The sequence below is a fragment of the Callospermophilus lateralis genome, chromosome 11 (assembly GCF_048772815.1).
Source record: "Callospermophilus lateralis isolate mCalLat2 chromosome 11, mCalLat2.hap1, whole genome shotgun sequence".
NCBI lineage: Eukaryota > Metazoa > Chordata > Mammalia > Rodentia > Sciuridae > Callospermophilus > Callospermophilus lateralis.
In genome coordinates, this window is record NC_135315.1 from 49,575,999 (window position 1) to 49,603,257 (window position 27,259).

Sequence of the window (27,259 nt, forward strand, 5' to 3'; positions counted from 1 at the left end):
AACCTTTGCCCTAAGGGGCGGAACCCTCTGGGTCCCGTCTGGAGGGCGTGAGAGTCCTCGGCCAATGGGAAGAGAAGAGGCCGCCATGTTGAGTGTGGCTGAAAGACTGGCAGGCGAAGCCCCGCCCCGGCTCCTCCCTCCCGGGTGAAGAGTGAGCCTGGGTTAAGAAACTGGAGCCACCGGGTTACAGCCGCTATGGCCTCTGGGTTGGTTACTCTCGGCATCGACATGGGCACCACGTCCGTGAAGGTGGCCCTGTTGGAGGCCGCGCCGGGCCACCCGTCCGGGTTCGTGGTACTGGCGAGCTGCGCGCGGGCTTCGCGGGCGGAGGCCGAGAGCGAGGCGGCCGGGCCCCAGGTGAGGCAGCGCGTTGGAGCCGCCGCCTCCGAGAGGCTCCTGACACCCCACTTCTTCAGGAAGGCCTTCCTGGAAGCCCCCTCCCTCAAAGAAGTCTCCCTGGCCTCTCCAGCCTGGCTGACATCCGCCTGACTTATCTGGGCCTCGCTGTCTGCAGCAGCTCTGGCAATCTCTGGGGGCCCTGCTTATGGCGCTGGATCCCTGTGCTTTCTGTCCTCCATTCCTGTGTATATGGAATACCCATGGGCCTCCCAGTTTCTCTGGCTGTTCTCTGCTCCTCACCTCTGTCCCGTGCCCTCAAGGTCAGGAATCAGTTTATTGCCTAGGGCAGAGTCTAGGTTGTCCTTTGGAAATCAGACCTACATTTGTAAAAGCAAATGTGAATTTAAATATTCAAAAACACTTGGCCAGCAATAGTCTCCCAGCTCCCAAAGACTGAGACACCTGGAGAAAAGAATTCAGAGCAAAGACGAGTCTATTAAAATGTTTGTTTTAAAAGGATTAGCTTGATACCTATAAACTACAGCTAATGGCTTGTGGGAGTTACTCGGTAGAAACAGGATAATGGGCTCTGTTGGGATATATAGGTGGGTTAAGAAACTGGATCAGTCAGTCCTTAGAACTGAATCCTGTTCAAACTGGCCACAGTGGCACTTGCTTGTAATCCTCAGGGGGCCAGCCTCAGAAACTTGGCCAGACCCTGTTTAAAAATAAAAATAAAAAAGGCTTGGGGGTGATGTTCAGTGGTAGAGCACTTGCCTAGCAGGCATAAGGCCCTGAGTTCAATCCCCAGCACTATAAAAACAAACAACAAACACCCACAAATAGATAATATCCCTCACCCCCCCAAAAAAACCAAAACAAACCAAACTGGATCTTGTCCATTTCCTGAAAAAGTTAGCTTTATGTTCAGTCAATTGACAGTAGAAATTACTATCAAGGAACTTTTCTGTCTAACCTCTGACTTTTTTTCCGTGCCTCAGCTTGTTCTCTGAATTGAAATAAGTGGCCTCTTCGGTGCCTTCCAGCCAGAAACCTCAATTTTCTGAGCCAAGCCCTATCCCCAAGAGCTTTGTTTTTCATAAGCTCTTGCTTGCTGCATTTCAGAGGGTAAAAGATTTCAGGAGCACTTTGTGTTTTTATAGAGGCTTTCAAAACTAGCTTGGTTGGGGTAGCAGAGTGTTTTAGAATGATTATTTTACTTCATGGACTACAAAATAGAGGCAAAGTTGGCTCTGATCCTGTGGGATTGGACAGTGAAGTTGGGATTGCAGGAAAGGGGTTCAGGGGTGCCATTTCCTCTTGAAATAGGGCTACTTGTTGAAAACCTTTCCCTTTTCCCACAGCATTCAGCAGGCTGGTCTCTGCTTACAGGCAAACCCAGCAGGTTGTACCTGCTCAGTGAGGCACTTGGGGAGGGGTCCGTAGTAGCACCCTCCATACATCCTCCACATATGAGCTGTGCTCTGAGAAAAACTGCATTGCTGGGATTTTGTCTACAGCAGGTTTTTCAACCATGGCATGTGGACATTTTGGGCTGAATAATTCTTTGTTTTGATAACAGTCCTATGTATTTAGAATGTTTAGTAGCATTCTGGCCTCAACTCTCTAGATGCTAGTAGTACTTCCCCCCTCCCATTGCGACAACCAAAAATGTCTTCCCATTGCCAGTTGTCCCCAGGGAACCAAAATCACCCCTGAGTGAGAACCACCAATCTATAGCAACATCTGATGGCTGTATTTTTTTTTTTTTTTGGTAAGTACATTTTTCTTTCAGTACTGGGAATTTAAACCAGGGGTGGCCTACCACTGAGCTATACACCTATCCCCTTTTTTTGGGTACCAGGGATTGAACTCAGAGGCACTCGACCACTGAGCCACCCTAGCCCTATTTTGTATTTTATTAGAGACAGGGGTCTCACTGAATTGCTTAGCAAGCCTTGCTAAATTGCTCAGGTTGGTTTTGAACTTGCGATCATCCTGCTTGTACCTCCCGAGCCGCTGGGCTTACAGGTGTGTGCCACCACACCCAGCCCTACCCCCATCCCTTTTTATTTTTTATTTTGAGACAGGGCCTTGCTAGGTTGCCCAGGCTGACCTCAAACTTGCAATCCTGCCGCAGCCTCCAGAGTTGCTAGGATTGTAGGCAGGTGCCACTGCCTGGTATGTCTGTACTTTTTACTCATCACTAAGTACTGTGTATAACAAGGTCAAACTTGGCAGCTATGTGGTGAAGATCAGGATTTTAGGTATTAACAATTTAAAACACAAGTATTATTATTATTATTACTACTACTACTACTACTACTACTACTGCTTGAAATTGAACCCAGGGGCTCTCTACCACTGAAATACAACCTCTATCCTGGGATGATATACCATCTGATGGCCATGTGGGGACTCTTTAAAGGAAAATGGATGAAATTAATTTTAATTACATAATTACAACCCCTTTTGTTTTTCATTTTGAGATAGTTTCTAAGTTGCTGAGAGTCTCCATAAATTGTTGAGGCTGGCCTTGAACTTGTGATCCTCCTTCCTCAGCCTTCCTAGTGGCTAAGATCACAGGTGTGTGCCACCACACCCAGTCAAAATACAGAGATTCTGGGCTGGGGCTGTAGCTCAGGGGCATGTGTGCCTAGCATGTGTGAGGCAATGGGTTCAATCCTCAGCACCACATAAAAATAAACAAATAAAATAAAGGCATTCTGTCCATCTACAACTACAAAAAATTTTTAAAAATTTATTTATTTTTCCTCTGGACTTCAGACTGTCAAAAGGGGTGTGTGTGGCTGAATAAGTTTCTAAGTCCTAGCATTTATCTGGGCATGGTGGCTCATGTCTAATCTCAGCCACAGAGGATTGTTAAGTTCTGTGAGACCCTGTCTCACAAAAAGAAAAAAAGAAAAAAAAAAAAAATTAAAAGGGCTGAGGGTGTAGCTCAGTGTTAGAGTGTCCTTGGATTAGATTAAATTCCCAGTATAGAAAAAAAAAGTTTTAGAATTTAATGTGGATGTGGACAGATTGATATTCTGAACCAAGAAATGGGGGCAAAGGCTTTTCCATTATACTTTGGGTGTGTCCATTGTCTATCCAAGGGCTACCCCCAGAGAACACTCACCACTAAAACTGGAACTGCAGAACACTGTCTCCTTGTGTTGATTCCATCCAGCCTGTTTCCCTCCTCCACTGTTTCCATCCTCACAACTCACCCACCCTGGACCCATTTTAAACAGTGGCTCCTCTATCTTGGGATGACGTACCATCTGATGGCCATGTGGGGACTCTTTAAACCAGCACTGCCTAATAGAAATGTGAGTCACAAATGTTAGCCATGTTGTGTAATTTGCAGTTCTTGAGTAGTCTGGTTAAAAGAGATAAAAGGAAAACAGATGAAATTAATTTTAATTACATATTTTATGTAACCAATGTGTGTAATATATTTGACATGTAGTAATAGAAATTTATTAATGAGATATCATGCATTCTTTTCTTCATGATGACTCTGCAATTTGGTGTATATTTTATACCTATAACAGATCTCAATTCAGACTAACCACATGTGGCTAATGGCTGCCCTCTTGAACAGTGTAGGACTAAACAAATGTCTCTTTCCTGCTCCTTCCTCCCTCTTCTCCCTTTGCCCTTTTGCTTCCTCATTGGGGATCATGCAGAGCCATGGTCCTCCTCTGTGTCCCTCTGTCTTTTACTGCTCTGCCAGTTTGCCTGTTGTCCCTTCCATATACAAAGGATCCTTGTTAGGATCTGGGGCTATGCCTCAGGAAAATGCTTTGTGTTCCCTCTCTACTCCTTCCCCCATCCTACTCCTCCTTGACTTCCTTCTTTGTTCTTTGTTCATCTTTATTAGGGGCCCCAAACTGCCCCTGACCAAGGTCAGCAGGTTTGTTCCAAGGAGGGGAAGGCTGTACTCCCTGGAGAGACCTGAGGGGCTTAAGGTCTTTGGATGCTTTTCCAAGACCATAGACTTTTTCAGCTGCCCAAAGAACTGACATTTATTGAAAGCTGAGCCACATTTCTCTTCCCTTTCTCTGAACTTTCCATGGATCCTTCCAGTTGTTAAATATAAGTTAATTTTGTGCCTTGAGGTAATTTTTTTGTGTGTCAGAAACAGTTTATTTTTAGTGAGATAAAAATATTCAATTTATAAAATTTGGTATTTCTTACTTAAGTTTTTAAATTTAGCTTGTAAAGATTATTCCACTAATAACATTTAAAAATGTATCAGTTCTTTTTAAAAATAACATTAAAAAAAAAAAAAGAAAATAAGAAACTCAAAACAAAATTAAAAAAAAAAGTCTATCATTTAGCTTTACTCTTTTTTTCAATACTAAGGATTGAATCCAGAGCTTCACGCATGCCAGGCAAGTGCTCTACCCAGTGAACTACACCCCAGCCCTTTATTTTATTTTATTTTTGGAGGTGGGTGGGTACTGGGGATTGAACTCAGGGAAACTCAATCCCTGAGCCATATCCCCAGCCCTATTTTGTATTTTATTTAGAGACAGGGCATCACTGAGTTGCTTAGTGACTCGCCATTGCTGAGGCTAGCTTTGAACTTGTGATCCTCCTGCCTCAGCCTTCGGAGCTGCTGGGATTACAGACATGCACCACCACACCTGGCTCCTTTATTTTATTTTTATTTTTGAACATTTTAAACATGTATATAAATGTTTTTTTTTTTTTTTTTTTTTGTGGTGTTGGGGGTCAAACCCGGGGCTAGACAAGATTGTACATGCTAGACAAGTGCTTTACCACGGAGCTACATCCCCAGCCCCCTTAGATGTTTTAAATTGCAAGTCATATACTTGGTCTCTTTTCTTGTTGAGGGACTGCTTCTGTTGAACAATTCAAACTCAGAAACTGGACTGGGGTGGAGCTCAGTGGTAGAGCATGAACAAATCAGAAATTGCAAAATCAAAGGACTTTATTTGGGGTGACTGGAATTGCAGTTCAGGAGACACAGCTCTGAATCAGTGTTCCAATGGGCAGACAGTGCAAAGAAGAAAAAAATTCCTTTTTAGGGAATTTCTATTGAAATTGAAGAACAAAGTGCTGTATGACAGGGGCTAGGTGCCTGGTAGAAGATAAAGAAAAGAATGACTATGTTTTAGTAAAAAGGTCCACGTAATAAGAGTTCAATTCCTCTCAGTATACATCTTGACTCTCTGGACACAATGTAATTAATTATCTGTTATAGAATCTATAGTACAAGGGGGAAGGTGATCAACTTGTCATTCTAGGCAGGAGGTGTGTTTTTTTCTTTTTTTTTTTTTTCAATTTTTAGTTGTTGATGGACCTTTATTTAATTTATTTATTTCTATGTGGTGCTGAGAGTCGAATTCAGTGCCTCACACTTGCTAGGCAAGCACTCTACCACTGATAGGCAAGAGTTTAAATTGAACAGTAAGTCCTGTTTCCAAAGGCCTCTTGTCTGGCTTTGGAAATCTCCTTCAATGTTACTTTCTTTCTTTTTCAATGTTGTTTTTATTATGATTTTTCTTTTTATTTTCACAAGTTGTCTGTCTGAAATATTTTCAGAATATCTAAGTTATTCTTATAAATTGAATAAATTAGATATATACCCAAGTGACCTTTAATGTTCTTATATGTTTCAAATCCTTTTATAAGTAGTGAGATTTGAATTTATAATCACAAATCTAGATCAGTTACTTGATTGCACATTTTAAATTGTAATTATGAAGGTAGCCAAGGCCAGATTCCTTTAAAAATATAAATTTACTTAAATGCTAAGTACACCAAGATTCTTAAGCACAAATATTAATAATCCTTGAATTTATATTCCTCTTGCCTCAGTGGTAGAGCATGAATGATTCAGAAGTTGCAAAAACAAAGAGTAGCTGGGATTACATGCGTGCCACCATACTGGGTGGTATGATTCTTTTAAACATGCATATACATTTAATTTTTCTTCTTTCTACTTTGAAATTTACTTATTCACCAAGAAAACAATGATGTTACTTGGGTTACTTCCCCAAGTGAATGTGTTGTTGAGATTTAGAGAGTTCTTTTTCTTTTTCCCCTGGTACTGGGGATTGAACCCAGGGGTACTTTACCACTGGCTACATCAAAGGCTATTTTTATTTTTTATTTTGAAACATGGTTTCACTAAATTGCCCAGGCTGGCCTCAAACTTAAGACGCTACTGCTTTAGCCTCCCAAGTTGCTGGGATTACAGATGTGTGCCACCAAGCCAGCAAGATTTATTGAGTTCTGAACCTGATTTTAAGGCTTTCTTTTTTCCTTTCGATCAAATTAGATCATTTTTTATTCAGTATGCCCCCAAATGCCATATCTAGGGGTATCGTTCTCTGAACCCCAACTAGGAAAGATGCTGTCAAGAAAGGCCTAGGCACTAAAAGCACTTTAACATGAGCTCTAGTGTTCTAGACATCTCCTAGAATGGGATGTGACCTTGGGGTCACAGTCTGACAGGGACTTAATAATTCAAAGGAATGAAGTGGTCACAGTGACTAGATTTCTTAGGTTTGCATCCCCTCATTGCCTACTTTTGAATAGGCCATGATGGCTATAATGATGTCTGTGATTCCAACCATTTGGATATAATGCTGGATTGGAGTTGGCCTTTCTTTAGCTTTAAGATGTCAAAATGTGTTTCCCCATATGACTCTGAAGACCCAATCTGAACTTGCCCAAACCCTGATTCAAGTTGTATAAAATTTAGGCAGGATGGGGGGAGGATCATTGAAGCCCAGAAGTTTAGGGCCAGTCTGGACAACACAGTGAGGTCCCATCTCAAAAACAAAACAAAAACCCCCAAACCAACCACCCAACCAACCAACCAGACAAACAAGAGGACTGCTAAGGAGTAAGAACTGCCTCCCATCCCTACCTGAAATCTCATCTATCCCAGAAAAGAAGACTGAGGACTAAACAGACCTCACTAGAAAATGTCTGTCCCTTGGACTCATTCAAATTCCAAAGAGAATCACTTTACAAGCTCAATTTTGTCTGCCTCCTAATTATCATTTAAGAATTCTCAAAGTTGTCTGCATTTCCCATTCTCTCCTCTCCTATAGGAAAAGGGTACACAAGCTTCTGAATCATGGTGGGCTCATGGGTACTTTCACTCCTATCATTTTCCTCCACGCTGAGGTTTTTCTCTTCTGCATATTAACATATCCATATGCATTTTCTTCGATTTACTCTGGAATGGAGGGGAAAGGAAGAGAAATTTCCCTTAGCTCCTATACCTGCCAGGCTCCTCCCTGCTGCATCCTCCAGCCTCATCACCCCATATGCCTTGTAAAGAAGACCCTTCTGTGATTTCCCCTATTGATGGCATGAAGGAGTGCTTTTCTTAGCTCAGACTGACCCATGGTGAAGAGCAGAGCCTGAGCCATATGGTAAACCTCATTTGCAACAGCGTCTCATATGTGAAGCCAGAGTGTGGTTTCTTGCTAGCTGCAGTCCTAACCTCCCACCCCCAGCCTTCACCCAGGGCTGCTCAGCATGTCTTGGAAGTGACCACAGTGGAATGAACAGGGCAGCCATCCTCCAGGAAATCCTTTAGGCCTGCCTGCCTCCCCCTGACCTTTTGTCTGTCCCTGACCTGTCCTGTTCTGTTTACAGGGGCGGGAGCAGGATGTGAGTAGAATCATTCAAGCCCTAAATGAATGCCTTGCTGCCCTTCCCCAGCAGCAGCTTCGGAAAGTTAGGGCCATCGGAGTGTCAGGACAGATGCATGGCGTCGTATTTTGGAAAACAGGCCAAGGTATGCTGGGCTCAGGGGATGATCTCTTGCTACTGATAGTCACTTACCAAATGAGAAAAGTGCTATGAAGTCCTCTTTGAGCAGCATCAGGTTATTCTGCTATGGGAATAGTTTATTGCTTCTCAAAACGGAATAGCACATAATATTCCTTGTCTTTCGTGTACATTTTGTTTGGTTCAAATGTATAATGAAGTGAACTGTCCACTTGCATGTCATTTGCACGTTATCTATCCATGAACAGACAGGGGGAAAAGAATGAGTCTCCTGTGATTCTTTTGTAGGTTTCAGCAGAGTGGATTTTCTGCAGCTCTCTATTTTTTTTTAAAGAGGGAGTGAGAGAGAGGGAATTTTAATATTTATTTTTTTTAGTTTTTGGCAGACAAAACATCTTTGTATGTGGTGCTGAGGATCGAACCCGGGCCGCACGCATGCCAGGCGAGCGTGCTACCACTTGAGCCACATCCCCAGCCCCTCTCTCTCTATTTGTGTTGGCGTCTCAGAACATTAGTGCTGACAACCAAGAGATTAGCTGTTACTGTGTGAGATGTCAAGACACAGAGGAAACTCTTTAGAATTGGGGCATAGATTTTGTTCTTTACATAACCACAGATGTTGATGATTTCTAAAAAAAAAAAAATTCTAGGGAGTATTCTTTTTAAGGGCTCAGTTGCAAAGTTTTATTCAGTGTATCATCTGATATAGGTCTGCCAAAATGCAGAGGAGGCTGACCTGTTTGGTTCCTGGGGGAAACTAAGCCAGTAAAGCAACAAGAAGCACTTCACGTGTCAGATACTGGGCTAAGAACCTTATCTGCATGATCTTATCGATCTTTCCCACAACCTTATGATGGAACGTGACTGTCCCCATTGTGTAGATGAGGAGTTGAAGTTCAGAGAGGCTGGAATAACGTGCTCAGAGTCATATGGCCGCAAGCAGTGACTCCATTTTGTGCACGCAGGTCTATCTGTCTTCAGGCACTGAGCTTTTAAAGGCCTTTAGGAGGAGCAAAGCTCCAGGAGGACATGATGACTCAGTGAAGGGAGGGATTTCCCAACAGAATGTCCCAGGAAGGATTAGACTCCTACAGAAAGTCATGACCTCCCTGTTATGCTAGGCATTCAATTGTTTTTAAAACAATTTATATAATATACAATAGGGAGAATAGTATGATGAACCAACACATACCTATCATCTGGTTTCAACAAAATCAGCATTTGAGTCCAGGTATTGTTTTGTTTCTGACTCTTCAGGCAGAAAAGGGTGGCTGTGGACTAAGTGAGTGGTTGGTGACTTGCCTGTCAGTAACTGGGGTCTAGTGACATCCTTTGATAACTGCCCAGGATGGGGAGGGAAACTGTAGAAGCCAACATAATCTCTCTCTCTTCCCCTTCCTAGTGTGCCTGATGTCAGGCTCTTTGAAACTATGGGAGCCGCTCGGCTCCAAGCTGTGGCAGAAGCAGAAGGCCAATTAGGGCATTGGAGCCAACCTCTCCAAGGGAGTCTAGGTTGTAAAAGCTTTTTAAACTCCTTAATTTTGCATTAATGAGAATAAATGTCCTTTTAATACTAAAACCCTTCCCAAAGAAGAGAGCAGAGATGTAATGATTGTGGTCTGGTTGCACATCTTCCTTTTTGCCCATCTCCTAGATTTTGTACCAACCACACAAACCATCCATCGGCCACATTGTTGGAAAGAACTCTTAATATTTCATTGAGCCAGCCCAGCATCTCCTTGTTTTGCTGCTGGTTTCTGGGAAGGAGGAAAGACATTGTTTGGTGGTGATGATTCCTGCTTAGTGGGACTGAGTGAAATTGTACTTGGGATCAAGTTGTTCCCGTTCAGTGGCAGCCTTAATTAAGTTTGGTTTCAGTATCCACAACATATAAGGCCCTGTGCTGGGCCCTGAGGGAGATATAGAAATGAGCAGATGAAACCTTTACCTTCTAGAACATAGCCAGCACAGTCGGGCACCAGTAACTTGAGCAGAGAGCTAAGTGCTTCCACGAGGGCATAGGCCAGCAAGTTGGAGGGGAGGGAGTGACGAATATCTTCTGAGAGTCCTGTGGTTATGCCTGTTTTCAGATTCCATTTTCAGGCTCAGTAAAAGCAGGAGAGAAACAGGGATCATAAAGCAAAGCTAAAAGGCGAGCATCAGACTGGAGGAAATATTTGCCAATATAGAGGAGATGAAGGACAGACATTAGTATAAATAAAGAAACAATAACAAAGAGATAACAAATGGGCTAAGGATCCCAACAGACAATTCCTAGAAGAGGAAATATGATGGCTGATAAACATATGAGGAGATGCTCTATGTCATTAATAATTAGGGAAGTGCAGATGAGAACAACAATGAGAAGTCATTTCCACCTATTGGATGGTGAAAAATCAAAAAATTTGGAAACGTCAAAAGTTGTGAAAATGGGCTGGGGTTGTAGCTCAGTGGTAGAATGCCTGCCTCACATACATGAGGCACTGGGTTCGATCCTCAGCACCACGTAAAAATAAATAAATAAATATTGTATCCCCCCCACCAAAAAATTGTGAAAATGGTTAGGAGACTGGTTCTTTTTTTTTTTTTTAGGTTCTAGGGATTGAACCCTGGGGTGCTGTACCACTGAGCTACACCCCCAGTCCTTTTATTTATTATTAATTTCTTGACACAGGGTCTATCTAAGTTGCCAAGGAGGCTGGCCTTGAATTTGTGATCCTCTTGTGTCAGCCTCTGGAGTTGCTGGGATTACAGGCCTGAGCCACTGTGCCTAGTGAAAAACTAATTCTTTTAAAAATCCTGATGTAGGATAAATTAGGAGAGCTATTTTGGAGGAACTGTTAAAATAAGGGAACAGCTATAACTCAGGAATTCTACTATTTGGAACCTGTCCAGGAAAAGTTCTGGAACACGTATGTCCTCGAGGAGGCACCCTCATGGTCCTTCACTGCATCCTCCTTTACACCATAGTGAAAATGTGACATTTACCTGGGGGACAAATTAAATAAATGCCGGTAGGCCCATATATATGCAGTAGTTAAAAAGAGGAAAGTACACTCAAGCCATATTGACAAAGAACTCAAGAACATGTTGTGGACAACAATAAGTACGGTATTTATTTATTACTTTTGCCATTAAAAACTTAAAAAAAAGAGCTGCAGATGTAGCTCAGTGGCAGAGCACTTGCTTGGCACGCCAAGCCCTGGGTTTAATCCCCACTACTACAAAAACTTAAAAATATATCAATTCTATTCAAGGAAAAAAAAAAGAAGAAAAGAAATATAGAAAGAAAATGAGATCTCCATTATGTCAAATTCTAGAATAGACTATCTAAATTTGAATCCTGATTCTATCACTTAGAAGCTATGTGAACTTGGGCAAGTTTTGAAAATATTGTGTTTCATTTTCTTATGTGTATTTTCTTCATTGTTTATTTGGGGAAAATTATGATCCTGTCTTATAAAGATATCATGTAGATTAAATGAATTAATATTTTGAGTGCTTTGAACATTGTCTGGTACTCTATTTTGAAAAAAAATTAAAAATGGAATCAAAAGAGTTTTGGAAGCAAATAAAGAGAGAGAGAAAATAACACTGTAAACATCCAGCTTTAGGGCTGGGATAAGAATCCCAGGTTTAAAAAAAAATCCCAGGTTTACATTTAGGTAGAAATGCAGCTGTGGGGTAGATTATTCTCAGGAGGACCCCTTCCCTGTTTCCATCCCCACCCTATTCCCCTGCTTCCAGGTGAAAGTTAATATGATACCAAGAAGATGTTGCAGGTACAAGATCCTGTAACATGCCTCCCTGCTATGCTGGGTATTGTCCAGGAATGTTAACCAGAGATTGCTTGACAAGGTCCTTTACCCTCCTTGTTTCATTCACCTGTAACAAGTATCCCTTGCTATTCTTAAAGACTTACACCCTTAATCCATTCGCGTTCTCCTTCTCCCAATGTCACCTCAGAGAGGACTTCCCTGACCACCCCTAACAATCATCACTGTCTCTCCCCTCACCCTACTGCACATTTTTCATAGAAAGTAAAAGTACCTGGCACTGTACATTTGCTTATTTATATTCTGTCTCCAGCCCTGGCATATAAGCTTTGTGAAGACAAAGCTTTGTGAAGACTTTGCCTTGTTCCTTGTTATATTTTCAGACCCTAGAACCAGCACCTAATATACATTAGATACTCAATAACTATATCATACAGTCAGGCACATAAGCATGAATGAATGAATGGATGTTGCATGACCTGGAACTAAGTGGGGAGGGGCAGGTAAGTTTCTTTGGTTCTTGGTGAGTGAATTTACAGGAAAATATAACAGCCTTGGTTTCCAAATCTGGGATCTGAGATCAGACAGCCAGAAAATAGCTTTCTGTGACATCTGACCTGCTAGACTCATGGCAGGCTCCATTCTGCAGTGGTAGCCAGATTCCTACCTCCATCTAATAGATTTGGGGTGTCCTCAATTGCTGTTAACTTTTCTGGACTGGCACCTTATGCCAGTGTTCTGCAGCAGTGGTTGTATTCATATTACGTGGTGGCATGGGAAACATTCCATATTTGAGAAGAAAGAACAAAAGTTATATAAAGGAACAGCAGGGTTTAAAAGGTGTATGTCACCTTACCCAGTTCGGCTGGAAACAGTTTTAGATGAAATATTTATTTAAATAAGAGCAGAGAAAATTCCAGAAGATGTTTCAGAATATAAATGAAGTAAAGTTGGTGTTGTTAGTCAACTTTCTGCCACTGTGATAAAATACCTGAGAAAATCAACTTAGAGGAGGAAAGGTTTATTTTGGCTCAGGGTTTTAGTCCATGGCCATTTGGTCCCATTGCTGTGGGCCTGTGGTAAGGCTGAACATCATGGTAGGGAGCATGTGGCAGAGGGCAGTGCTTACCTCATTGCAGCTAGAAGTGTGTCAGGGGGCAGGGTCTGGGGACAAAATGTGTACTTTAAAGGCATACCTCCAGTGACCAACCCCTTCCAACAAGGCCCCGCCTCCTAATGTTTCTGCCACCTCCCAATACCACAGTCAGCTGGAGACCAAGCCTTTTGGGGGATAGTCCAGATGCAAAGTATAATAGATGACCAGATTTCTTAGTGGAATTTGATGTTTAAAAATTAATTAGCTCAGGACTGGGGATGTAGCTCAGTGGTGGAGCATGTGTTTAGAGCATGTGAGACTCTGGATTTCATCTCCAGTACCCCCTGCCCCAAATCAATTAGCTAAGATCAAAGGATAATCATTCAGAATCAAGACTAGGTAATATCATCATGCTGAGAGTTGGAAAGACTGTGGAGACCAGGGGACTTGGGAGTATACTTTGGGGTGTGGGGAGATACATAATATCAACTTAAAGATTAAGGAAAAGAAGCAGAAGTGAGACAAATGGAAGGAGTAAAGTCATTTGCTTAAGGCTACAGAGCCATGATATCAGGGCCAAGGGTGAGCCAGGCACTGCCACAGGGTGCAAGTACCTGTACCCTAAGCTCATCAGCTGAGACATCTCAAGGACATGCTGCTGCCCACTTGGGTTCTCTTTTCTGTATTTTTGGTCATCTTGTTTGTTCCAGGCTGTGTCTGGACAGAGGGAGAGGCTGCTCCTGTGTTCAAGCCCAGAGCTGTGAGCTACCTGATCACATGGCAGGATGGCCGGTGTAGCAGTGAGTTCCTGGCTTCTCTGCCCCAGCCAGAGTCCCACCTCAGTGTGGCCACAGGGTTTGGCTGTGCAACCATCTTCTGGCTTTTGAAAAATAGGTAAGACAACTCTTCTTTGAATCAGTGGTGGATTTCTAGGGGGGATGACAGTGGCAGATTTCTAGGGGGATGACAGGAGGCTGAACTTCCTGCTGATCAGCATCTCTCCACCTGATAGACTGTGCCTTGGTGAGTGTGGCCTGGCATACTGTGCCGTCACAGATCTGGATCTGATCCAGAATGGCTCATTTTGCAGAGGGCTCATTATTGGTTATCCAGTTCTAATCAAGAGAGGGAGAGGATGGGACAGAGAGGGCAAGTGATTTGCCAAGTTGAGTTCACAGTAGGGTCAGGGCTTCAGGTCCTGAAATAAAGCAGGACCATGTCCTGCTTTCCCAGGCATAGCAGTTCCCCAAGTTCCCCAAGTCCTCCCGCTTAGGGCTGACTTGGGTGGCTTTGCTTGGAGCAGCTGGGAGGTCCTAACCCCAGGGCTCCAGCTAAACATGAGCCACAGCACATAGAGTTGTGGCTATGCCTCGACTATACCAAATCCAGTTTCTAATGTCCATAGCTAGGTGCAGCACATGTTTCTGCATCCGTGTTAGACCTAGTTGAATTGTTTTTGGTGTGAAAACAGCCCAGACTTCCTGAAGTCCTACGATGCAGCTGGCACCATCCAAGACTACGTGGTTGCCATGCTGTGTGGCTTGCCAAGACCCCTGATGTCTGATCAGAATGCTGCTAGCTGGGGATATTTCAACACCCAGGGCCAAAGCTGGAACTTGGAGATGTGAGTATAACCTCAAAGGCTGGCTCCAGGCTGAAGGGAACCTCCTGAGTGAGAGCTTCTGTGGGGTTTTCCACCTGGAATTTCCATTGTTTGATACATTTTAAAATAAGATTAAGAATGGGAGGTAGTCTGGAGGGATGCATTTTAAGTTATTTTTCAACAATCATTTACCTTTTCAGGTACAGAAGTCCGGTGCCTATAGGTTTACTTCCTTCAGGGCCCAAATTCTGAGCTCTGAAATAAAAGCAAAAAGTACCTGGTAGTTCAGGTAAAGAACTTTCTAGCATGTTTTATAAAATTTGGCAGCCCTATATTCACTAACCTGAGTGATGGATGCATTTGACATTCAAGAGGCTGGTGGGTTTGACTTTGGTCTGGACTGTGCTAACCAATGCTAACTTTGTGTTGAAACTGGTCACCTCCCTTTGCAGAGGGTTTGTGTTTTCCTCAAACACAGGGGGCCAGAAAGCTATAAAATCTGGCTCTGATTGCATCCTTTTTGATGGCTGTGATTTAAACTGTTTTTTTTCTTCTTCTCTGGAAGGTGCATTCCAAGATTTTGTTCCCTATTTACAAAAACCAAGTTCATGGTTTCAAAAAAAGCTCAAGAGGAAGTCTGTGATGACACTGGCTTCCATTCTTCCTTCTCCTATGTGTGACCTATAGCATGTTCCCTTGCTAAGTCTCCTGGAAACAACAAAAAGCAGAAAGCTGAGAACCAGATAAATACAGGTGTCCATTTCTGTTTTCCAGACTGAGGGTCTCGGGCTTTCCTGTCCACATGCTCCCCAACATTGCTGAGCCAGGCAGTGTGGCAGGAAGAACTTCCCACTCCTGGTTTGAAATCCCAAAGGGGACGCAGGTGGGTGTGGCCATGGGTGATTTACAGGCCTCTGTCTACTCCTGCATGGGCCAAAGGACAGATGCTGGTAAGTTTTCTTTTTGTTTTCTTAAACTTACACAGGTGCTTCCCAAACACCTGCTCTGAGCAAGGGCCTGAGGGATGCCTATAACTTACCATCCTTACTATCCTAGGGGATCCTGTTGTTCTGTAAAGATGAAAAATACCCTCATCTTTGCAGGTGAATCCCTCTGCTCAGGAAGCTTATGGGCCAGCAGGCAAGTTCTATCCTTGTGCTTACCTTTTGTGGCCTGGTGAGGGAAGTGGCTCTCTCTAATTGGCTACTTTCTATGCACTGTATGGCCAAGAAATAGATGATAAATTTGGGGCTGTGGCTCAATGGTAGAGCATGTGCTTAGCATGAGAAAGACCTTGGGTTTGATCTCTATAAAACACACACACATACATACATACACACATACACACACACACACATACACACACACAGAGAGAGAGAGAGAGAGAGAGAGAGAGAGGGAGACTAGATAAGTAGAATAGGATTGTTGTTATTATGAGTTTGTCAGTGAAAGTTGTGTCAGATCTGATTAGAAGTGCAGAATCTTTTCTGAATTTGGGTTAAGAGAAACACAGTGAGGTGGAGGTAGTAGTCAGGACAGGGGTTAGCAAGCTGAAAAGGGTCAGAGAGTAAATGTTTCCTCTGTGTGGACAACATAATCTCTTAACCTTGCCATTGGGGTTCAGAGAAGCCACACAGCATGAATGGGTACAGTTGTATTCCAAGTAACATGTTGGAACATACAAACACTGAGATGTGACTTTCATAGAATTTTTATGTATCACGAGATATTCTGCATTTGATTTCTTTTCAAGCATTTTAAAAATATGAGAACATGCTAGCAGGATGGTAAAATAGTGTGGTCCTTTTGGAGAGCAGTCTGGTAGTTTCTCAAATGAAACATGGAGCCACCATACGACCCAGCAAAGCTGGCTGGGGTTCCTACAGTCCCCTCTTTGTATTCAATTAATTTCCTTGAAAGGCTGACAGCAAACTTACATTTGCTGGTTTATTATAAAGGATAACACAAAAGATATCACAGATGGAGAGATGTATAGGGTGAGGTACAGAGGAAGGGACATTCAGGTTCCATGCCCTCTTTTGGTTTGCCACCCTCTAGGAACCTCCAAGTGTTCAGTCCTGGAAACTCTTTGAACCTGACCTTTTTTTCCCCCTCCCTAGAGAATGAATGTGTATCTAATGCTAGAGACTGGGTGGGGAAACCCAGCAAGATCCATCTTTTCAGATTCTTCTTGGTCTCTCTGTGCATCATTCCTTGATCCCAGGTTTGGGCAGGACTGTTTCTGAAATGAAAGTCTTATGATCTATTGTCAGACACAGTAGGTCAGGGAAATGTGGAGAATACAGAGTTTTTATCACTCACCCTGGGGATGAAAAACTCTTTAATTCTAGTTTCTATGGCCCATTATTGAAGGGAGTTATGAGCCAATAGCTGTGGATGAAAACCCCCAAATGTATATCATAACATCACAGTTGTACGATTGTGAATAAACCCACTGAATTTTATACCCTTTGAAAGGATGGATTTGTTTTTTTTTTTTTTTTTTTTTTTTTTTTTGGTACTGGGAATTGAACCCAGAAGCACTTTACCACTGAGCCACCTTCCCAGCCCTTTTGATTTTTTTGTTTTGGGATAGGGTCTCACTAAGTTACTTAGGGCTTCACTAAGTTTCTGAGACTAGCCTCTAACTGTGATCCTCCTGCCTCAGCCTCCTGAGTTGCTGGAATTATAGGCATGCATTAACATGTTTGGTTGAGGTTGGAGATTTAAAAATATTTTTTTATTTTGGTATTGTAGTTTGAACCCAGGAGTGCCTTATCACTGACCTATATCCCTAGGCCTTTCCATTTTTTAAAAAAATTTCAACTCTGAGATAGTTGCTTGAGGCTCTTGCTAAGTTGCCCAGGTTGGTCTAGAACTTGTGTCTTCCTGAGTTGTGGGGATTTTAGGCTTGTGCCACTTCACTCCACTTTGGAGATGTATTTCAGTGGTGGAACATATGATTCGCTTCTACATGTAGTCCCCAGCACTGATCCCCCCCCCCCAAAAAAAAAAAAAAACCCAAAATAAAAAAAAATTTAAACAGGTTGGGTTTTACAGTAAATCTGTGTGATTTACATATCCACAAAGCTATTATTTAAAAAATGGAAAAGCCATTTTTAGTTGCTGGGCCATACAAAAACAGGTGATAGGCAGGTCATGGCCTGTGGGCTATGATTTGCCTATCCCCTGGTTTAGGGTATCACCTGGGCCTGCCTGAGTGGGGTGGTAGCTGAGATTACAGGTGTGCATCACTGCACCTGGCTAGATGCAGACATTTTGAGGCAAGGTATTCTGATGTACTTATTACCAATATAGCCAGCACATGGAAAAAGGACAAGATTAGCTGATGGGGAGACTGTCCCTTTTGTTTGTACATACATGTGATAAACTCTTTTCAGATAAAAAAGTTCAAAACCACCTTTTTACTTCCAAATTTTCAGCAACATCAAAGCCCCAGGAAAACATGCTAAGTTTATCTTGTGACTTTTTTTTTAAAACCAGTATATATCATCTTTGCCTTATATTTCTTCCTCTCAAAACAAGAATCCCAGTGAGCTCATACAGGCTCTGGAGTTCAGATCTTCTACTTCCTCTAGTGTGAATTTGGACAGTGAGTTTCTTCCCTGAGCATTTGTCATTATCCAAAATGAGGATGACAGTCATTGCCTTTCTCATAGGGCAATTGTGGCCTTGGGATGGTGCCTGTAAAGAGCCTGGCCTTTTTTTATCCAGTGATTTTTTTTTTTTTTTTTTTTTAATGTTAGGCTGTACTCTCTTCAGAGGGCAGTCCCCTGTGCCCATGTGCTTTCTAAGTGGTGGGAGGCTAGTCCAATGGGAAGAAGGTTAGGATTAGACCCATCTTAGTCTGTTTTCTGTTGCTACAATTGACTCTCAGATTGGGAAATTTAGAAAGAATAAAGGTTTAGCTGGACATGGTGGAAAATGCATGTAATCCCAGCTATTCTGGAGGCCGAAGCAGGAGATTTGGAAGCTCAAGGCCAACCTGATCAGTGTAGCAAGATCCTGTCTCAAAATGTAGCTCAGTGATAGAACATTCCTGGGTGGCTCAATTCCTAGTACCAAAAAAAAAAAAAAAAAAAAAAAAGAAGAAGTAAGAAAAGGTTTCTTCAGTTCATGGTTCTGGAGGCTGGGAGGTCCAAATTGAGGAGCTGCATTTGGAGGGGTCCTTCTTCCTGGGTCATGGCATGGTGGAAGTATCACATGGGGAGGTAGAACAAATTAGCCATAGTGAGATCTTCTTTTTTATAACAAAGTCATTTCTTCCATAACCCATGAATGGATCAGTTCATTTATGAGAGTGGAGCCCTCTTTATCCAATCGCATGGTAAAGCCCCTCCCTGGTCCCTTCTCTTAATATCTCACTATGGGGATTAAATTCTAGCCTGTGTTATTGTGGGGACAATCAAGCCCTAGCAAGGCCTCCTCTTTCCTGAGGTGGTTGGAGCCTCTGGTTCCAGCTTGCGGCTGCTGGCCTGTGCTCAGCTGTGACCTGTCTGTGGGCAATGTTGCTTGGATCCTTTCACTATCCCCTTCCATGGGTAGAGGGCATGTTGCTTCTGGTTTAGGGTCATGGTAGGAGGCTCAATGTAACGAAAAGTGAAGCTTATTAGCTTCCTGTGACTCCTTTTAAAAACCAGTATACCATTATCGCTTTTGACTCCCTGGTAGTGCTGACCTCAGTTAGTTTGGTCGCTAAACATACTAGTTCTCAAAAGTCACACACTGTCACTTTGGCTTTGTTTACCTGTCAGAAGTGAGTCACTATGCCAGGTCCACACTTAGGGAGAGGGGAGTCAGCCTCTACCTCTTGAAGAGTATCTAAGAATTTGTGGATGTATTTTTAAAACCGCCACACTCTCCCTTTGTCCTCTTATGATTTGTGACCCCAGAGTTAACACAACAGACCTCAGCTTTGCTCTCTTTGGATCCCAGTTCTCAATATCAGCACTTCCGTGCAGCTGGCGGCCTCCATGCCTTCAGGATTCCAGCCGATGCAGATCCCAGACCCTGCGGCCCCAGTCGCCTACTTCCCATACTTCGACAGAACTTATCTGGGGGTAGCAGCATCGCTTAATGGGGGCAATGTGTTGGCCACGTTTGTCCACATGCTGGTTCAGTGGATGGCAGATCTAGGTAAGCCGTGGCCCACACAGTGGTGTGTTCTCTGCTCATTTTTTTTTTTTTTTCCCCTGTATGGCTGTGTCTTGGAGCTTAATGTGCTGTTTTAGCCTCTGGCTTCAGGTTTCAGACCCAGCTAGGTTCCAGCATATTCCTTCCTGCCTTAGGGTGTCTGAACTTGCAGCCTCTTTCCCTCTCTTCTCTGAACAGCCATTGCCTACTCTCTTCTTTGCAGCAGGAGGGAGGCACCTTTCCTCTTGCCTTGACTGTGGAGTATTATAAGAGCTTTCCTAGCTTCTCCTCACTCGGCTTTCTTAATTTTTCTGCCCCCAAATCCCTGGATAAGTTGCATTTAAGGTTTTCCTTATAATGACTTCAGATAGTTGAACTGGAGTGATCAGACACACGAGCAAAAAGACTCCTGGTATTTGACAATATAATAAAATCCTATTCTGGGTCCAGTAGTGCATACTTGTAATCCCAATGACTCGGGCTGCTAAGGCAACCTCAGCAACTTAACAAGGCCCTATCTCAAAAAAAAAAAAAAAAAAAAAAGGGCTGGGGATGTAACTCAGTGGTAAAATTCCCCTGGGTTCAATTCCCAGCACCAGAAATAAAATAAAATAAATCTTTATAAGTACTAGTGATTAGTTCCTGTCTCTCTGGAAGGCTCCCTGGGGACTCTGAAGCCCTCTTACTCCTGAGGAGAATTCAACAGGTGTTTCTCTACTCTTCATGGACAATGACACATGCAACTTCATTCTTCCACAAGAAGTCTGCTTTGCAAGCACAACTGATCAGCCATCAAGATCTAGGGAAATAATGACCATCAGTTGTGATGGTCACCTGGAGGAGCTCAAAATTAGCAGGAAACATCCAACATAGGAACAAAGCAAGGTACAGGCAGCAGAGAGTGTGTGGGAAGCTCCTCTTGGTTGTACAACATGCTACTGACTAACAATGGTGCCTTTGTATTGGAGTTCTGGGCCAAAGGCCTGACTTTGAGGTCCCAACAAACTGGATCCAGCCACTTGCCCCAAATACCAAACACAAAAGGTTATTACGGTAAAATGCAGGAAAAGAACTTTACTCAATATGGCCACATATTGGGAAGGCAAAGATGGGATCCAGCATCTCAGCCCTGTCTGTGGACTGTCAATGGGAGCTATAGAGGAAGAATTGGGGCAGGAGTGAGAGATATACACAATTAAGCAGTCTTGGTCAAACTGTGGTCTGGTGAGTTATTCTCTCAGTTCTGCTTATGCCAGATGGCTCTGGAGAAGTCCTTATCATCAGAGGGAGGACACTTTGCAGGGTGCAGGATATTTATCTATAAGATCTGTGATCCTGGAAGGGGACAATTTAGTTACATGAGATTATTGCCCCTTCTATTCTTGGATAGTGTAGGATAAGGTTTGAAGACTTCTAGTGCCACTCCTAGACTGCAACAGGTGGCTGCAAATCTTGCCTCAGTCTTGAAGGGAGATGAGCTAGGTTAGGTAAATTTAGGGCTAGTAAACCTTATATATTACTAGTTTTTAGATGAAACTCCTTCAATGATTAATATTCCTAGATGCAGAGCTGAGCAGGGTCCTAAGATGAATACAAAATGAAGGCAGAGATGCCAAGCTTTATCCTGCTTTCAGTTACCTTTTGGGCCTCTGCAGGCCCAAGTAAAGAGAGCTTTTAGCAAAGACAGCCTTTCTAAGTCCTGGTTACACTTTCAGGATGGCCAGGGATATTAGGATCACAGGGGAAATTCTCCATGCTTGGGCCCTCTTGAGTGATGCTTCATGGAAAGAACTCAGGAAAGGTTTTTCAAGTTGCAGGATCAGTCATGAGAGCCAGCATCTAGATACTGGTGTAATTGGATTGGGTCTATTAATTGTTCACTGAATTGTGAGGGCTATTTTTCTTAGCCCTGAAAAGTGTGCTAATTTTTTCATTTATTTCTCTGTAAGATCCTTTTGCATATTCATGTCTCTCATTTTTGATGAAACAGGAGTGCTTTCAATGTTAGTATTTTTATGTAAAGTAGCCTTTTATGAAGTTTCTATAATTATGTAGCTTAACCTTGATCAAATTTCCACAGTTCTGGAGATACTACTCCCCAAGGCCTGGATCATGGCCTCTTTACCAGGGAGGAAGACAACTCTGTGTATATTTTAACCTTCCCTTATTTTTTTTTCCAAATTTTTATTAAAGAAATACAATCACATGACTTAAAAAAACCCATAAAACTAAACTTGAGGCTTTTTATTTGAATTTCACCAGTTTTTTCCACTAATGTCCTTTTCTTGTTCCATGATCCAGTCTATGTTGCATTTAGTCATCTCCTTAGCCTCCCTGCCTTCTATTGGATTGGTTTGTTTTTTCTTCCTTCTGCTCTTTTTTTCATTATATATCTCTTTTTTTAAAGAAGCTATAGCACACAATGGTTTATAGGGTGTGGAGAGATTGTTACTCTTATGGTGTTTTTTTGGGGAGGTAGGTGGGTACTGAGGATGGAACTTGGGGACACTCAACCACTGAGCCACATCCCCAGCCCTATTTTGTATTTTATTTAGAGACAGGATCTCACTGAGTTGCTTAGCACCTCACCATTGCTGAGGCTGGCTTTGAACTCACGATCCTCCTGCCTCAGCTTCTTCAGCTGCTGGGATTAGAGGCCTGTGCCACTGTGCCGGCTCACTCTTATGTTTTGTGGTCATATAAATTGGTACAATGCCTGAGGGTTACCACTGAAAGAGGTGGTAATGTTTATATATTTTTCTTTGAGATTCTTTTGCATATTACTGATACTTTGATGAAACAGGCAGTACTTTGAGGGTTAGTATTATGAAATTTCTACTATTATGTGCATTTCTTTTGATCTAGCAGTTCCCCTCCAAAGGTCTCATGCCTACAGCTTATATACTTGCACATACCTACCAGGTTATTCACCAAAAACATGATTTAAAAAAATTTTTTTTGTTTACTCAGTACTGGGGATTGAACCCAGGGCTTTGGGTATATAAGGCAAGAACTCTACCACTGACCCCATGAATATGATTTTTAAAAACTGAATAATATAAAAAGACTTATAGAGGAAAAATTGTTCCACTATTTCCACCGCAGCCCTGGACCTCACAGGTAGTCACCCTAAACTCTGACAGATACTCTATGTTTTTTTTTTTTTTTTTGTAATGGGGTACATCCACCGCCCTTTTCTCTTACTTTTTATTTTGAGATAGGGTCTTGCTAAGTTGTTGAGGGCCTCACTAAGTTTCTGAGGCTGACCTTGAACTTGTGATCCTCCTACTTCTGCCTCCCATAATGATGGTTTTATAGGTGTGTACCTCAAAACATGACCTCTATGTGCATTTGAGAAATTCCAGTCTTTATTTTGGTTTGGGGACCAGATTTTTTCACTGGAACTGTGTGTGGCCTGGTAAGTTTTAGGGGAGTTTTCTGGTGCAGCCCGCAGGCAGCAAACAGGACTATGAAGCACTTGGCTAGGTGTCTCTGGAGCCATATGCATGGGCCTATAACCTCTTGGGAAGAGTGGGACAGGATGAGGCCAGCAGAGTATGCAAAGCACCTGGAGGCCATGCCAGGGCCTGGATTTTGTGTACTTCTCAACTGTGGGCTGATAAGGATTTTGGGGCATGAAGTTCTCCCAAGGGGGATAATTGAGCTGCAGTCACCAATGGGGTGCAGAAAGGTTCAAGGTTTTTTTGTTCTGGCCCTGATTTGCCTCTGTCTTCTGAAGTATCTTGAGCCTCCCAGACTCCAGTTCCTATGGAAGAGGAACTAGTACTTATTAGCACCTCCTTTTGCAGATTCCCAGACCAGAGCTCCCTCTGTTCTACAGTCAGTTTTCATTCTGTTATCTGCTTGTCTCAAATAAGGGTCATCATCTCTCATTCCTCATCACTTGTTTTCCTCTGTTTTCTCATTAAGAAAAAAAAATCTGGGGCTGGGGATATAGCTCAGTGGTCGAATGGGTGCTTATCTTGCACCAGGGCCTGGATTCAATCCTTAGCACTGAAAAAAAAAATTGCTGATGTTTTAGAGGAATTCTTAAAGGAGGAGGAAAGATACTTATATTCATTCTGCATCTTTAACTAGGATTCTTGGTGATCAGTTTTAATAGTTGCCTATGATATTGAAATAATTTCTAACTCCTGAGTGTGTGCAGTTGATTTTGTATATGTTAAATGTTCTGATGATGTGAGTACATTGTGACTCTCTAGATTAGTGGTTCTCAGCATTAGCCTCACACTGAAAATAATTGTAAAATTTTAAAAGAATACTGACATTCTTGTCTTATGCCTAGAAATGCTGACTTATTTAGCTTGAGGTAGGGGTGAGGGATGGGGGCATTTTCCATGATTCTGATACCTATGTCTGCTGATAAGCACCACTCGAGTAGATCCAGCAACACTTGCTTTCTCTGGAAGCTTTTAACAAATGCTCAATTTCAGATCTACCCAGGGTGTGCTAAGTCAGAGCTGCATTCTATTCTAATAAGATTCCTAAGTGTTTGGAGAAAGGACCTATAAGTCTAGGCTGGTGGCTCTCCACCCTGGCTGCCTTTTAGAATTACTTGGGAGGTGTTTAAAAATTCCAGTGCTCAGGTTGTATCCCAGAGCAGTTACATCAGAATATCTGGAGATGAGACCCACAGTGCTTTCAAAGCTTCTCAGGGGATTGCAATGGACCAAACTAGAAGAGAGCCCCAGTCTGCACAACTTTCTTCTTGTCAAAGCCAGGTTTGTTCATAATAGCTAAACTATGGAACCAACCTAGGTTCCCTTCAACAGATGAATGGATGAAGAAATTGTGATACACAATGGAATATTACTCAGCCTTAGAGAAGATTGAAATTATGGTATTTGCTGGTAAATGGATGGAAATGGAGAATATCATACAAGTGAAATAAACCAATCCCAAAGAACCAAATGTTTTCTCTGATATGCAGATGCTAATTCACAATAAGGTGGGTCTAGGGAAGAATAGAGGTACTTTGATTAGACAGAGGGGAGTGAAGGGAGGGGAGGGGGTAAGAGGGTAGGAATGATAGTAGAATGAATCAGACATTATTACCCTATGTGCATATATGATTACATGATCAGTGTGATTCTACATCATGTACAACCAGAAGAATGAGAAGTTATACTCCATTTATGTATAATGTGTCAAAATGAATTATACTCTCATGTATAACTAATTAGAACAAGTTAAAAAAACCCAAAAAATAAACAAACAAAAACTACAATAGTAACAATAACAACAAAAACAAAGCTGGTTTGCAGTCTCTGGTTTAATGGCAACTTAGAGATTTTGCAAAGCGATTCTTTTTCTTTTTCTTTGTGGTACTGGGACCTTGTGCATGTTAGGTAACCTCTGTACTGCTGAGTTATAATGCAGCCCCCAGAGAGATCCTAAGATCAAAGCCCAGGGTGCCCTGGGCCTCAGGCACCCTGTATATATACTGAAGGTGGCCTAGATTGTGAGCAGTCTGGGATCTTGGGATTGCTGTGGTGTTGCTAATGGCTCCAAAGCCATCATGGCTTTGATGGTACTTATTAATTAGTGTATGCATTTGGCCCTCTTGGGATCAAAGATTCTATAATTCTGTGATGGCTATGATGCTCAGGTTAGGGTTAGGTCTCACAGCAACACTTGAAAAGATATTTCCCTGATGTCTGACTTCGGCTGCAGGGAGATAGCTGGCTGGAATCCAGGGCAGAGTCTAGCTAGCCAAACTGTGTGAGTCCCTGAACCCAGAAACTCCCAGCTGCAGTGAGAAGAACACCTGCAAGTAGACCTGTCCTGTCCCCTGGGAACTTTTATATTTCATCCAGGGGCTGCATAAGCTCACACAGATCTTCCCTGTTTCTGGCAGGTCTGGAGGTTGAAGAATCCACTGTGTATTCACGCGTGATCCAGGCAGCTGCACAGCAGAGAGACACCTGCCTAAACATCACCCCAACAGTGTTGGGGGAGAGGCACCTGCCAGACCAGCTGGCTTCAGTGACCAGAATCTCCTCCTCTGACCTCTCCCTGGGGCATGTGACCCGGGCCCTGTGCAGAGGCATTGTTCAGAACCTGCACTCCATGCTTCCAGTGCAGCAGCTCAAAGAGTGGGGCGTGGAGCGGGTGATGGGGAGTGGGAGTGCGCTGTCCAGGAATGAGGTGCTAAAGCAGGAGGTGCAGAGGGCCTTCCCTTTGCCAATGTCCTTTGGGCAGGACGTGGATGCAGCTGTTGGGGCAGCTCTGGTCATGCTACAGAGGAGCCTCCACCAGAAAGAGTCTTAATCAGCAGACCCTTTGGCTAAAGGACCATTGTGAATTTTACCTAATCAACATTACTATGTGATCTCTGGGTCATCCTTTTCTTAGACAATTATGTGGGCAGATTTTAAACTGTTTCATCTCAGGGCATCATCTTGACCAAGAATTTACCTTCAAGGGCATATTCTAGTAATGTGGCCAGGAGTCACCAGTAAGATCCCAAACTAGCACCTTCTGAAAGAGACCAACCTGAGAGTTGGTTGAAAATGTAAATGTGTGTGTGTGTGAGGGGCAGGGCTCATCTGTGATTCATCTGTAGAAAGAGAGAAAACACATGTGCCTTCAGACACCAAAATGTCTAGTGGTCATGGCTCCAACTAAACAAAGGAGACTGTTCTCATGTCCAGTTTTTGGATTGATTTTAGAGACACGAAGCCCAGATTTGAGTCAGATTTGCACTGTTGGAAAAGTCCTTTCCTCCTGGGTTGTATGATGTGACTATAAGCCCCACCCCCAGTCTCACTGTCTGGATCAGACCCACTATGAAGCAGGTTGTCTGGGATGAAGATGCAGAGGCTTGAGCTTATTTTCTTGCCAAGCAGACACACTCCCAGGAAAGCCTACTACCCTGGAATTGCCCCAAATCCTCACAACAGAACTGGCTTGAAGATACATCACAGGAAAGAAGAAACAGATGGCATGACCAGCAAGGGGGATGGAAGCTTTGTGGCTAGCACTGTTCTGGCACATTGTCCCCAAGAAGCTGACAAGGCTCCAGCAGGACCCTTTCTCAGGATTGTGTCTGTATAGCCACATGTTTTTGCTTTTGTCCAAGGGGAGTGGCAATTTTATCAGAGAGACACTATTATCCTGCTTGCCCCAATCCTTCTTTCCCTTGGTTTGGACCCTGCTGGCCCATTGTATTCCTGACTCAGCAGAAACATCTTGCTCAAGTTGGCCTCCCTACAGAACATCTTAAGTCCTCCCATTATTGGAAGGGATGGTCTTGGAATGGCTTCCAAGAGTGGGTCACTTCATCGACTCCCAGACTCCTAAAGGATCCCAGTCTTAGGCAAGCCTGTCTTTGAGGCACCAGACAACCATGATTTTGGGAAGCAATCATGTTGTCTCTTTGTAAATGTCATTTTACAAGTCATATGCTTGCCAGAAGCCCTTAGGTAAATTTGCCAGGTGATACTGGTTGCACTTCAGATACTAAATAAAGCTTGTTCTTTCAGA

General features: G+C 42.9%; 1 protein-coding gene across 1 annotated transcript; it reads left to right on the forward strand.

Annotated features, from left to right (window-relative positions):
* The first annotated feature begins 155 nt into the window (after positions 1-155).
* Shpk (sedoheptulokinase) lies at positions 156-27,259 on the forward strand. The gene is made up of 7 exons (XM_077110479.1): positions 156-357; positions 7,990-8,131; positions 13,707-13,890; positions 14,468-14,620; positions 15,374-15,549; positions 19,556-19,756; positions 25,632-27,259. Exons 1-7 carry the CDS (start codon positions 196-198, stop codon positions 26,042-26,044), a joined length of 1,431 nt encoding a protein of 476 aa, XP_076966594.1. The 5' UTR covers positions 156-195; the 3' UTR covers positions 26,045-27,259.

Bases quoted from the DNA above. Each gene is read 5' to 3' on its own strand.
- Shpk (XM_077110479.1), top strand. From the start codon at position 196: ATGGCCTCTGGGTTGGTTACTCTCGGCATCGACATGGGCACCACGTCC. The intron at 14,621-15,373 runs GTGAGTATAACC...TCTGTTTTCCAG, and splicing joins CAAAGCTGGAACTTGGAGAT to ACTGAGGGTCTCGGGCTTTC. The intron at 19,757-25,631 runs GTAAGCCGTGGC...TGTTTCTGGCAG, and splicing joins TCAGTGGATGGCAGATCTAG to GTCTGGAGGTTGAAGAATCC.